Source organism: Sebastes umbrosus, chromosome 24, assembly GCF_015220745.1.
Source record: "Sebastes umbrosus isolate fSebUmb1 chromosome 24, fSebUmb1.pri, whole genome shotgun sequence".
NCBI classification, from domain to species: domain Eukaryota; kingdom Metazoa; phylum Chordata; class Actinopteri; order Perciformes; family Sebastidae; genus Sebastes; species Sebastes umbrosus.
This window is the reverse complement of record NC_051292.1, coordinates 11,958,188-11,970,150: the sequence shown is the minus strand read 5'-3', so window position 1 is coordinate 11,970,150 and position 11,963 is coordinate 11,958,188. Positions and strand designations below refer to the sequence as shown.

At 43.0% G+C, this 11,963-nt stretch overlaps 1 protein-coding gene across 1 annotated transcript; it reads right to left on the bottom strand.

The window, feature by feature from the left end:
- igfbp5a (insulin-like growth factor binding protein 5a) lies at positions 1–7,262 on the bottom strand. The gene is made up of 4 exons (XM_037762317.1): positions 6,413–7,262; positions 774–979; positions 516–635; positions 1–407 (listed from the first exon to the last, which is right to left on the bottom strand). Exons 1-4 carry the CDS (start codon positions 6,741–6,743, stop codon positions 270–272), a joined length of 795 nt encoding a protein of 264 aa, XP_037618245.1. The 5' UTR covers positions 6,744–7,262; the 3' UTR covers positions 1–269.
- Between the last annotated feature and the right edge of the window lie 4,701 nt (positions 7,263–11,963).

Here is an 11,963-nt window from a genome sequence, read left to right as displayed (position 1 = left end):
TTATCAATATCATACAAATATATATATATATATATAATCCTCTATTCTCTATGGATATAAAGAGGCGAGGTGTTAGCTAACCTCAAACATAGTACACGGTCAGTGGGGACGCTTTTCAGTTTAGCTCCCCTTTTTAAAAACAGAAAAAACAGTCCATCACACCTGACCATATATAGAAGCATTTGTGCCATATTTTCCTGACTGGCAGTCATTAAGTGTGCTAGCTTGATTGGCAGTTTTTTTTTTTTTTTTTTTAAAGTAGTTCACTCTCATTCGTTGCTGTTGCTGCTGCTGTCCAGGTCTTTGCACTGCAGGTCTCCTCCGGCGTAGTTGATGCCGGGGATTTTCACGCCGAACCGGTCGACGCACCAGCAGATGCCCCTCCGGCGACCGCGAGACGGCTTACACTGCAAAATATGGAGTTAAACGTCAACGATTCCTTCTGCTTTATTGGACAGTTTAAAGGGTTTGTGTGAAAAAAAAACTGCTAAATGACATGACATAACAAGACGTACCTGTTTGCGCTTGAAGAAGCCCTTCTTGTCACAGTTGGGGATGTACAGAGAGAGAGCCAAGACCCTAGAAGTGTCCTTCATGCTCTGAATGAGATTATCCAGTCTTCTCCCACAGGGGCCCTACACACACATACATATGGTTACAATGTGTGTTAGAAATGATGGTTCAAAATGCACTTTTTCACACAGTTTGCCCCAGAAATTCCCAGATTTCATTATCTTAATTTCCCCTCTGTTTGCAATCTCTGCTTCACTTACGAACTCCGGCTCCAGTTTATCCAGGCTGAGCGGGGAGAAGTCCAGGTGGCTGGCGGGTCCCTGCCTAGCCAGCTGCTTCTTGCGGTCCCTGGCCTGCCTCATGGCCTGGGCCTTCCGGCTGCTGATGTGGTCCCTGCCATATAAGGGCGCCTTGGTTTGGGGCTGCACGGACTCCGGGACGGGTAGCACGGCGTCGTCGAGAGATTCTGATAAGGGGAGGCGAAGACAGATGCGGTCACTCGGTGTTATCATGCATGTTTTGAGGTTTTATTAAAGGTGGGGTTTTCTTGTAAAGTTATATTTACATCAAAATAAACGGTGTGTACCCTTGAGGCCTAACAAAAGTGTTGAATGCATTTCCTTCCTCATAAAACATCTACAAATCCGATAGTTTGAATACACTCTTCTTGGAGTGTAACCACCATAGACTGTATATAAAGATGGACAGCCGATTAGCATGTTGTCAGGTTATTAAATAGGCGTTATCAGTTGCCCCATAGATGTGGGTCAATAGGAGCCTACTACACCCACTAGTAGGTTTCATCATCTAGTCACACGACACAAAACACAGGGCTTTCATCCAGGAGACCCGAGTTTGCATCCCATGTGAAACCAAATTCAAAACTCTCCCTTTCACTTCTACTGCTGCTTAAATGACATGAAATCTTTAAGTTGGAGAATCAGTGGCTCCGCTGTGTAAATGAACGGATGCACGGGATGACAGAATACAAACAGAAGCAAGAACAAGAATGTGTCCAGCTGTAGTTATACATATTACGCTTGATTTGCACACAGGATTACTATTATCAGAGAAAGACTGTTTTCACCACAGTGATTTACACCCGGAACATTACAAATGACAAGACATGCAGGATTGCAGGTGATTCTAAATTATTACAAACAACTTAATGTCCACAGGTGTGATGTTATGCAAAACAGGGCTTCAAAGCATTTTTTCTGCTGCTTTCAAGAAACTGCTGCACTAAGATAGCTCTCACCTGGAAATGCACCTAAAATTAAAATCATAAAAGCACAGGACAGTAGGGCTGTGTATTGAAAAAAAAAATCTGGCGATACGATACGATACGTACCACGATACAAGGGCTACGATTCAATATATCGAGATATATCGCGATACTGTAAGCAAGGCGATATATTGCGATTTTTAAAAAATCTAATTTTAGGAAAACTGTTATACTATAAAGAACACACCGCCATTTGCATAAAATCTTGCGTTAAATAACTACTTTTTATGCAATCGGAACAGTGGGATCTGCGTTTATCACAGTCCCTGTAACATCCAACATCATAGCACTACTTTGAGAGGACGCACACACCGAGAGAGCGCATCTCTTTGCAAATAAAATAAAGAATAGTTCTCATTTGTAAACTACTAATCAAAATAATATATATTAAAATATCGATACATTGTTTTTGAGAATCGATACAGTGTCACATGATATCGTGATATTTCCTTACACCCCTACAGGACAGGAGAGTTTGGCAATGTCACAACACGTCGTGATGATTTCACTGCACCAGCTAAATGCTTATTTAGCAGTTAGTGGCTACTGGCCAGTTTCAGATTGGACGTGTTGACATACGGAACAACATAGCCTACATTTATGGCAGGTTAGGTTGCCAGTTAGGGGTATATGTAGACCAGGCGTTTTAAAACTTTTATAGCCGGTGACCCAAATGAGATATTTAGTCTCACCCTGGCACCCAGGCCCATGAAAACATACTATTACACTTGTCATGTGGCAAGCCACCAGAAACAGCCGCAGCCCATTTTGGGTCCCAACCCCCCACAGAAAACCCTCGTGTACATGCATCTTTCATCTGTGCAAAAATACTGCTACATTTCGGTGGGGGTGGGGGGGAGTCGCACACAGTCGCACAAACCTCAGCGCTCGCCCCTCGTCCCACCCTCCATTCACATGACCACAGCGGCTGTGTCGAGGGCCAGAACGAGTGGCTGCGGCTTTCCTTTTTCCCAAAAGCACTTTAAACTGATATTTCACTTCATTTATAGCTTGCATTAGCCTCGTATGCGTCCTAAGCCACAGCTGGCCCGCTTCCACTGCTGTGTCACGCACTCGTTTCCAGATTCTGCACATAAACCCCCCTCCGTTCCTGCAACTGGCGTGATCGCTAAGCTACTAAAGCTAACTGGGCGGTGAAACAAGGTCACGGCCGCCACGTTGCAAATGATGCTTAAAGCCCCCTCCACCCCCCAGTGATGATGATGATGATGTCACCCATCCACATAATGACAGGTTCTTGGAACAACCGAGAGATTCCCCCATCCTCCAGTTTCCTGCTGACACAGTTTTTATTTTCCTCCAGAGAGAGCAGATCAGCAGCCAGCGTAAACCCAATCAAGTCCTCACTTGCTAATCCTCCAGTTTGTCTAATCTGACCTTTTGCTGACTGATCACGTCTTTCATTTTCTTCTGCATCTTCCTCGCACTTTTTCCTCCTGTTTGAATTAGGAGACACGGCGATCCCAGAGAGACGGATCCCTGCAGGACAGAAAAACTCCTTTCTTTCTTTCTTTCTTTCCTTTGCTCCTGACAAGGAGTTTCTTTTCCTCACTTCATCTGGGAAAATGTGAAATCTGTCCAGATAACGTTGCAGAGGAGTTTCATGTTCCCAGCACTTGCAAAAAGGCAACTAAATACTACTGTTTTCAGCTTTCATCCAGGTTTGAATGACAGCTTTTTGACACATGATCAATGTGCGCACAATTCACAATTGCATGGTGCAGCCAACCTTTTTGGCAACTCCTGCTACATTTTATGCACCTTTTTGGCTCATCCTCTCGAGCGTCTATAAAATGGAAATTAGTGCACGAGGTGTGTATTCATCAGCGTGCATATGGGTTTTGTTTAATTTATGTGTCGAGAGAGAGCGCCCAGCAGGAGAGACGTGGAGTTAATGGAGAAGCTGGCTGACGGGCAGACAGATGGGGGTGGGGAGGGGGATCAGTAACCCACGCTCAGCCGGCATTCTGCTGAATCACGGCACAGCCTGGGCCTGCCTGCAGCGCCGAGACGTAGAGAGGGAGGGAGATGAAGAGAGACCAGGGTGGGACTGACAAAGAGTGGTGGGAGGGGAGCAGAGGAGAGTGTGGGAACGGGAGGGAAACTGAATAGATTTTTTGATTATACAACAATTTCTCAGATGCGGAGCGGCTCTGAATGATCTTGTGGGGGCAGCCAAAGAGTTAATAGACAAAATTGAATAGTAAAAACAATAAGAAAGGACTGTAATAAAGGCCAATTTGAATGCGACTGATACATTTGTATGGCAGTATTTCCCCCTTTCTTATCTTCTGCTGTTTGTTACTGGACTTAGCATAACACAGAATGGAAAAGGGTGAAACTGTGGATGTGGATGGGTGGGGGGGAGAAGAAGAATAGGGTGTAAAAGATGAAGAGGGACAGCAGCCAGGAAGGGAAAGAGGAGAAGAGGCGGTGTGGTGGGAGAGAATAGAGACAAAAAGGTGCAGGTGTGGGAAACGGCACAGGTGGTGGATGAAGAAAAAGTCACAAAAGAAAAGGAAAAAGAAAGGAAACTGTATAGAGGAAGGGCAAAAAATATGATTTCACACCTTCGAGAGTGCACAAGCCAATTCCCACAAAGGCGCTCCCCAGCAGACACAGTGACTGTCCCAGAACCGCCATTCAAAAGGAGCCAAAAAGGGAGCCTCTCTCGCAGAGCACCACCTGTAATCTTCTCCCTTGTTTTATGTCGGGCTGGGGGGCCCCGAGGCGACGGGGCCACTCACACGAAAACCTGCTGATTTACGGCTCGCAAGCCCCACAAGGGCTTTTTTTTTCAAACCCAGATGACAAGTTGATCGACGCTCGGCACCAATTGTTGACAGAGTTCACGGGGTCAAGGCGCACGGGGGCTTTTTTGGGAGTCGTGTGCCTCGGTAATGACAGGTGTCAGGAGTTGACTATAGGAGACAGAGTTTTTGGCCCCTAAACTCACTTCACCTTTTGGAGAAAATCTAAACTCATACATGTTGGAGTTTTTATGACAGGGTGTAAAGTGATTTTTTGACAGTCTGGAGCTCATTTCTCCATCTTCTTTACTTTATTTACTGCATCGCTGTCTGACTCTGTGTGTATGTGTCACTGAGGGCTTCATTAACATTCCTGCATTGACAAGGGAGCAGAAACATCTCCATCCAGCTGTTTGCTATTCCTCTGCACCACAGCCCTTTATAGATCTACAATTGAAACATCATTTCTGCAATGGAAACACCATCAGAGCTGACACAAGTATCATAATATTGCTTAACCAGTGCACATTTACTGCTGTTATTTGACTCACTGTTTTTAAAGTCACATGCATTGAAATTCATGGATTTGGTCAAATTTAAAACCGCAATAATGTGTATTTCAGTCTGTGGGGTGGATTTGTGGAGTGGGTTGGGTGATGGGTTGAAGCGAGCACAAATATAAATCACTTTAAAAAGCTATACGAAAAAGATATTTTTGGGAGGTATATGGTTGAGGAAGAGTTATGATAAGGGTTTGTGTTAAGGGTTGGTTTATATCTACTATTTAACTCCGGATGGATATCTGGGTTGTAAAATAAACTTGGGATGCTGTTCATATATTTCATTTGGGATGTAAATAAATCTGGGATAGTTTATATATTATATTATATTATCATTCTATATGAGTTATTAGAGGAGAAGTGCGAAAGGGGGTATAGATAAAATATAAGTTTTACTTCTACCTACTCCACTATTACTCTTGTTTTGTTTGTTATTATTTTATATCTGTTTTTATTTATTTTTATGTTCAAAATAAAGTCATTCATTCATAGTGGAATATAATGGGACAACTATGATGACTAAAAAAATGAAGGGCTGAGGGCTTCATTAACATTCCTGCATTGACAAGGGAGAAGAAACATCTCTATCCAGCTGTTTGCTATTTCTCTGCATCACAGCCCTTCATAGATCTACAATTGAAACATCATTTCTGCAATGGAAACACCATCAGAGCTGACACAAGTATCATAATATTGCTTAACCAGTGCACATTTAGTGCTGTTATTTGACTTATAGTGGAATATAATGGGAAAACTATAATGATAGTTAAAAAAATAAATAAAAATAATATAAAAAAATAATATAATATAATAAAAATAATATGTCATTTTTTTAATAAATAATAAAAATGAAGCTGCCATCATGAATGACTCAATTAATTCAGTTAATTAGTGAGAAGTTTAATTACAGTCATTGACTTATAGTGGAATATAATGGGACAGCCATAATGATAGTTAAAAAAATAAATAAAAATAATATAAAAAAATAATATAATATAATAAAAATAATATGTCATTTTTTTAATAAATAATAAAAATGAAGCTGCCATCATGAATGACTCAATTAATTCAGTTAATTAGTGAGAAGTTTAATTACAGTCATTGACTTATAGTGGAATATAATGGGACAACTATAATGATAGTTAAAAAAATAAATACAAAAATAAATAAAAATAATGTAAAAAAAATAATAATAATATAATATAATAAAAATAATATATAATTTTTTTTTTTTTTTTATATAAATAATGAAAATGAAGCTGACATCATTAATGACTCAATACCTTTGGACGGGTGCAGCAGCTTGTAGAGCTTCTCGTTCCTGCACACGCCGCGCCCGTGCAGGAGCGCGTGCAGCGGCTTCTCCTCGCCGTTCTTGGGCAGGCAGCGGAGCCCGCGCGTGCACGGCCCCGTGTAAACGCCGCACGGCTGGCCCTCCTCGAGCGCGCACGTCAGGCAGCAGCCGCAGCCGGGCTCCTTCACGAGCTGCAGGCAGCCGACCGGCACCGGCGGGCACATGGACAGAGCCTTCTGGTCGCACGGCTGGCACGGCACGTAGGACGCGACGCAGCAGCCGGTGATGACGCTCAGCAGGAGGGAGACGCTCAGCAGCATGGCGAGGTTCAATGTCGCAAAATGAAAATTGTAAAATGTAAATTTTTAATCGAATATCAACTATATCTTGTGCTGAATCCTTTCTTTTGCAAGTCCAAACATCAGGTGTTGCATCCACAGGTGCCAAATGTCACGATCCACAATCCTTCAGTCTCACGAATAAATGAAATACAGAAAAATATCAAAAAAATATCTGGATGTATGGATATTCCCCTTCAGTGGTGCCTTTTACGCGCAAAGCTGTTCCGTCTCCAAAATGCGCTAAAATCTCTCCAAATCTCTAAAGACTCCTCTCTCTGTAGGTTCTTTTACTCCGCACCGGTTTGTGAGCTAAATGCAATAATCTGTGGCTGTGAGCTTGCCTTTCTTTTTTTTAAAAAAAAAAAAAAAGAAACAGCCAGAGGCTGCAGCCTGCAACGATGGGTCTGTCAAACAAACGTTTCGGAGGAGTGGGAGGCGCACTTGTCAACTTCCACAGAGGGCGGGTGCTGGCATGCCTCCAGATCTGACAGATACGAGACGATGCTCCTTGAAGGCGACTCAATGAGACCTTTAGTATTCCCAGGCTCTCCAATACAGCAGCTTTTATTCTTCTTGTGCTTCTTACGAGATCACTTCAACCATCATTGCTGGAAACTCAATTTAAATAGCTGTTTGAATGACAGCCAATGAGCTTCCAAAACCATGCTGCTGGATTCAGAAGTTGTTTTTCAAAGAGGGGGGTGGAAGAAAAGTAGTTTTTAGTGTTTACAGACCTCTTAGGGAAGAGTCATATATATAAAAAATGGTGCCATTACTGCAGAAACAACTTGGCAGGGAAAAGAAGAAAATGTGACCTAATGCAACATGTCACATGAACATGTGGTTGAAAGAAAAACAAAACTTGTTAACATGGAGATTTATTTCAAAGCTTTTATGGGGCACGTTTCCATGGAGAGATTATGACTGACAACATATTTATTAGTCAGTGTGAACAGGCCCCTTTAATGCACTTTTCCTTCACTTAACTTCCTGCTCTTACTCAGATTTTCTACTGTGTTCATCCACATAGCGTTTTTGTGGTTACACGGTACTTTCTATCTTTATATAAGAAGTATTGCGGTGTATCCACTTTGCTGAACACTTAAATTCCTAGTTTTTTGACTTGATCCCAGCCTGTTCTCATTCCCATAGGGCATCAAATACTGAGGCGTTGTCGCTGCCATCGGCGTTTGCAGCACACGGCACCCTTTAGCGCCGGTATGAAGCACACCGGGTGTTCCATTAACTACAACGTAAACCCATCCGCGGCAACAGTAAATGCTCCGAGAGAGTGCGCCAGGAGTGGGGTGACATAGTTTAAAGGATCAGCGTGTAACAATTAGGCGGATCTATTGGCAGAAATGGAGTATGATATTAATAAGTAGGTTTTCTTTAGTGTATTATCACCTGATAGTAAGAGTGTTTTCTTTGGCTGAGAATGAGCCGTTTATATCTACATAGGGAGCGGCTCCTCTTCACGGAGAAACGCCATGTTTCTACAGGTTCTACATTGCCGCCGCTCTCTCTCTCTCGTGCTTCACCACTCACCTCCCACGTACACAAGCACTCTACGCATTGGCTCTGCTCCAGATGGCTCTCGATAGGGTCATTCACGTTTTCGCGTCAGCCACCGTAGCTCTCCAACACGCATAGCGCGCAGGAGAGGCTTCAGTTGGTTGCGACCTCCTCACTTCACCGCTAGATACCGCCAGATCCTACACACTGTTCGTGTCCCGTGTGTCACGTTACAATCAGCTGTTCGTTCGCATCCCGAGTTCACAACATTCACTTTCACTTTCACTGTACAAACGCAGTTCTTTCCTAACTGCATGGTTTTGTTGCCTAATCCTAAAGTGTGTGACAAAGCGGCGGTATGTGACGAGTTGGGATGTTGCGTAGTTCACTGGAGATCCTGATCTCCATCAAAATCGAAATACTTGTTCAACATAACCTCCTGGGAAAACGTAATTAGAGTATTCAGATCCTTGTGTTGACCACAAACGTGGTTTCCCCTGTGGAGCTGCCAGATTGGATACATACAGTAGACCCCTCTGCACCCGAAACCCTAACATGTGTCTTCTTTCTTTGTGTATATCAGAAAACGTTTGGTGATTTTTGACCGTTTAACGGCACCAAATAACCAAACCTTCAAAGTTAAGGGCGGGTTCCTGCTTGTGAAACTTTTATAATTCCCCTCAGATATCTCAGAGTTTCTCTTTTTTTGCCAAAGCGCTGTAGCTTTAAATATTTGCGCGATGCTGTCTTATCCATAACAAATGTGTCCTCACAAGATCCGCACATTGACTCGCTGTAATAAAAGGTCCACATCGGGGCAAACTGCACTCGGGCTGACCTTGTTTTATGACTCAGCGAGGTCAGCGTCCAGCTGAGATAAGTGGTCAGCTCTCAACAAAACGCTCATAACTCACTGTATGTTTTGGCAGATTGTAGATGAGCAACATGTTTGTTGTTGGAGTCCAAGATGAGTTTATTTAATGCTTTCAACCCTCATGTTCATCTTCTTGGAATAGTGTATAATGTCTTGATTACTTGGTTTTACTTGTTCACATCCTGTTATTCTTCATCTAGATTTTGCACTCTAAGTGGAGTCTTAGTGTCCCGTGATGTTTGTAACGTCACTCAGTACTGAAACTGACCTTTAAAAACCCACACCGATCAAAGCTTTTATCCCTTTGCTGCGTCGAGTTTCACTTCCTCTGTCTCCCCTTCCCCCCATTTGTGAAACTTGTCAGATCACCCGACCCCTGTTCGCCTTCGCCCTTGACCTTCAGGTGTCAAATGGCGTCACAGGTGGCGGAAAGGTCAGCTCAACGCCGCCCATGCACCCCCTTTCATTTACCTCGCCTACCTGTTGAAGAAAGAGCGCCATTCACACGCGACACATCTGTCTTTCCAACAAAAACTCTCAGATCCACTCTCCTACACATTTATGGTTCATAAACTGATGATTTATTACCCAGTGGCATATTGGCAACGCTCATATTTTTACACTTGTTGTGTTTTCTCCAGATGTGAGACACGGAGGAACTACAGTCCAACGGCTGCTAGGGTTCGTAAAAACCCCGTCGCTACGTCCGTTAAGGTTGGGTTTCCTGTATGGTTTGGGTCGGAGTCAGTCGGTGTATATGGGCCATATGATGCACAGCTGGTCTAGAGTAGAGGTGAATGGCATTGGGATTTCCCCTTCAAATTAAAGCCCAGGACTAAATATGTGCTGAGGTCTTTGGGAGGGTTTAATGCTTTGGGTGTCTATAAAGTTCTTTTGGCAACACACTAGCTGTTCGGGGTGTAATGGTACACAAAATCCCGCGGTTCAGTACATAACTTGGCCAAGTAATATTGGCCGTTCCACCAGCATTGCAGTAACTTACTGGGAAACCATAACACTCCCAAAAGACTCTTCCAGCTTTAGTTATTCTAACATTCACTATACGAGCTATGCATTCTGGGGATAAACTGAACTCTTTCAAGGTAAAGAGCAAACTTTGAACCTCAGCTTTTAAACCAACACGTACAAGATGACGTTAAAAGGGTCACATAAAAAATGCTGATGAAGATTGTGAGATATGATCGAAAGCTCCAGAACATCTACTAAAATAGACACGGTGGTGAGAGATATTTCTAAATTAACCACTATTTCCAATGTCAAGAACATAGACTGTATAAGAAGTGGGCGTGACGTCACTCATTGGTTTGTGGACTGCTTTGTTTGGAAGCCTCGAGTTTGGCATTTTGGCCGTCGCCATCTTGGTTTCTTGCAACCAGAAGTGACCTTATTTGGCCGAGAACGGGTGGAGATGTGGAGGAGCGAGGCCCAACGGCGTAGCAAACACTAAGCTACCATCTAACGCTAGCACTAGCTGGCTAGCTTGGTTAGCAAGGTGCATCCGTAATTCACGTTAACTGTGATAATAATTGGGATGCTAATTTTGGCTAGCGAAACAGCCGACTTCAATAGAATATCTTTCAGTACCGAACATCACAATCACAACATAGCCACGCCACTAAGGCTCATTTTCTCATAGACTTCTATAAAATCAGACTCCTTTTTGCTACCAGAGGAGTCGCCCCCTACTGGCTGTTAGAAAGAATGCAAGTTTAAGGCACTTCCGCTTTCTCAATCTAAGTATATGTATATATTTAACACGTGAGGAGTTGTTGAGGAGCACCGGAATGTACCATTACTTTTGGTCTCTGTCCCCATTCTTCAGGTTTTGTGTCCTTCAAGGGACCCAGCCTGTGATTTGCCCTGACCTTTGACCTCCCTGTGAAAACAGGCTAATACAACAGCCCTTTTCTCTCTCTGTATCCCTGAAGCTTAACCTGTCTTTTCTTTTGTGAGTGGAGTCGAAGTACAAAGTGCACATTGTTTTTTTTTGTCTTAAATAGCAATAAAACATTCAGAAAAAGTGATGCATACTTTGATGATATGGAAGCTGGCACGGAAGTAAGAACATTATGAATTATATTTAGGTTTTATCTAAGACAAGAGATTTCCCTGTGGCTTCTAAAGACGTTTCAGAGGTATTTTTCAGAACAGAATCCATATAAAGTAGTGTTAAAGTCATCCATCTTCCCTACTTTTTGTTCGTCTGCGTCTGTTTGCAGCTTTGCTTTCACATCCTGACCTACTTTATCTGTTCAAAGACACCGAAGCTGCTGCTGCCTCCTTGTTCTGGGAGAGATAATGGAGCCAACTTAAACGGAGAAAATGATCAAAAGGCGGAGAAAAAGGAGCAACCTCAGCGCAAAAATGGTTCGATACAATCTATGGGATACAGCGCTCCAGTGTCGTGTTTCTCTCCAGCCCCGGGACCTCGGGCTAACAGGCTGCATTACAGGAGAGCCGGGAGAGAAAACGTACGCCAGACAATGAAATAATCCTTGTGAAAGTGATATCTTGAAAGCCTGTGCTGCGAGACGTCTTCTACGGTTGGAAGTAGTTTTTTCGCCTGCAAACCATCATCAAACTACTTCATTATAGGCATTGACATTTATTATTTTTGGACATCATTGTCTGACTTTCCAAATTAAAAATGTCCATACATACTAGCTTCTTAACTCATATCATGAACACCATATCTATTTTATTTCTCTTGGTCGTTTGTTTGCCATTTGGCACTTCAAAAATCCTGCTACTTCTTCAGACCGTTGTCATTCCCTCCTGGGGCGTCAAAT

What these genes read in the sequence shown, in the direction of transcription:
- igfbp5a (XM_037762317.1), bottom strand. Translation starts at nt 6,743, where the DNA reads ATGCTGCTGAGCGTCTCCCTCCTGCTGAGCGTCATCACCGGCTGCTGC. An exon ending in GCTGCTGCACCCGTCCAAAG is followed by an intron (nt 980 to 6,412) that starts GTATTGAGTCAT and finishes TCCCCTTATCAG; the next exon opens with AATCTCTCGACGACGCCGTG. An exon ending in ATAAACTGGAGCCGGAGTTC is followed by an intron (nt 636 to 773) that starts GTAAGTGAAGCA and finishes ATGTGTGTGTAG; the next exon opens with GGCCCCTGTGGGAGAAGACT.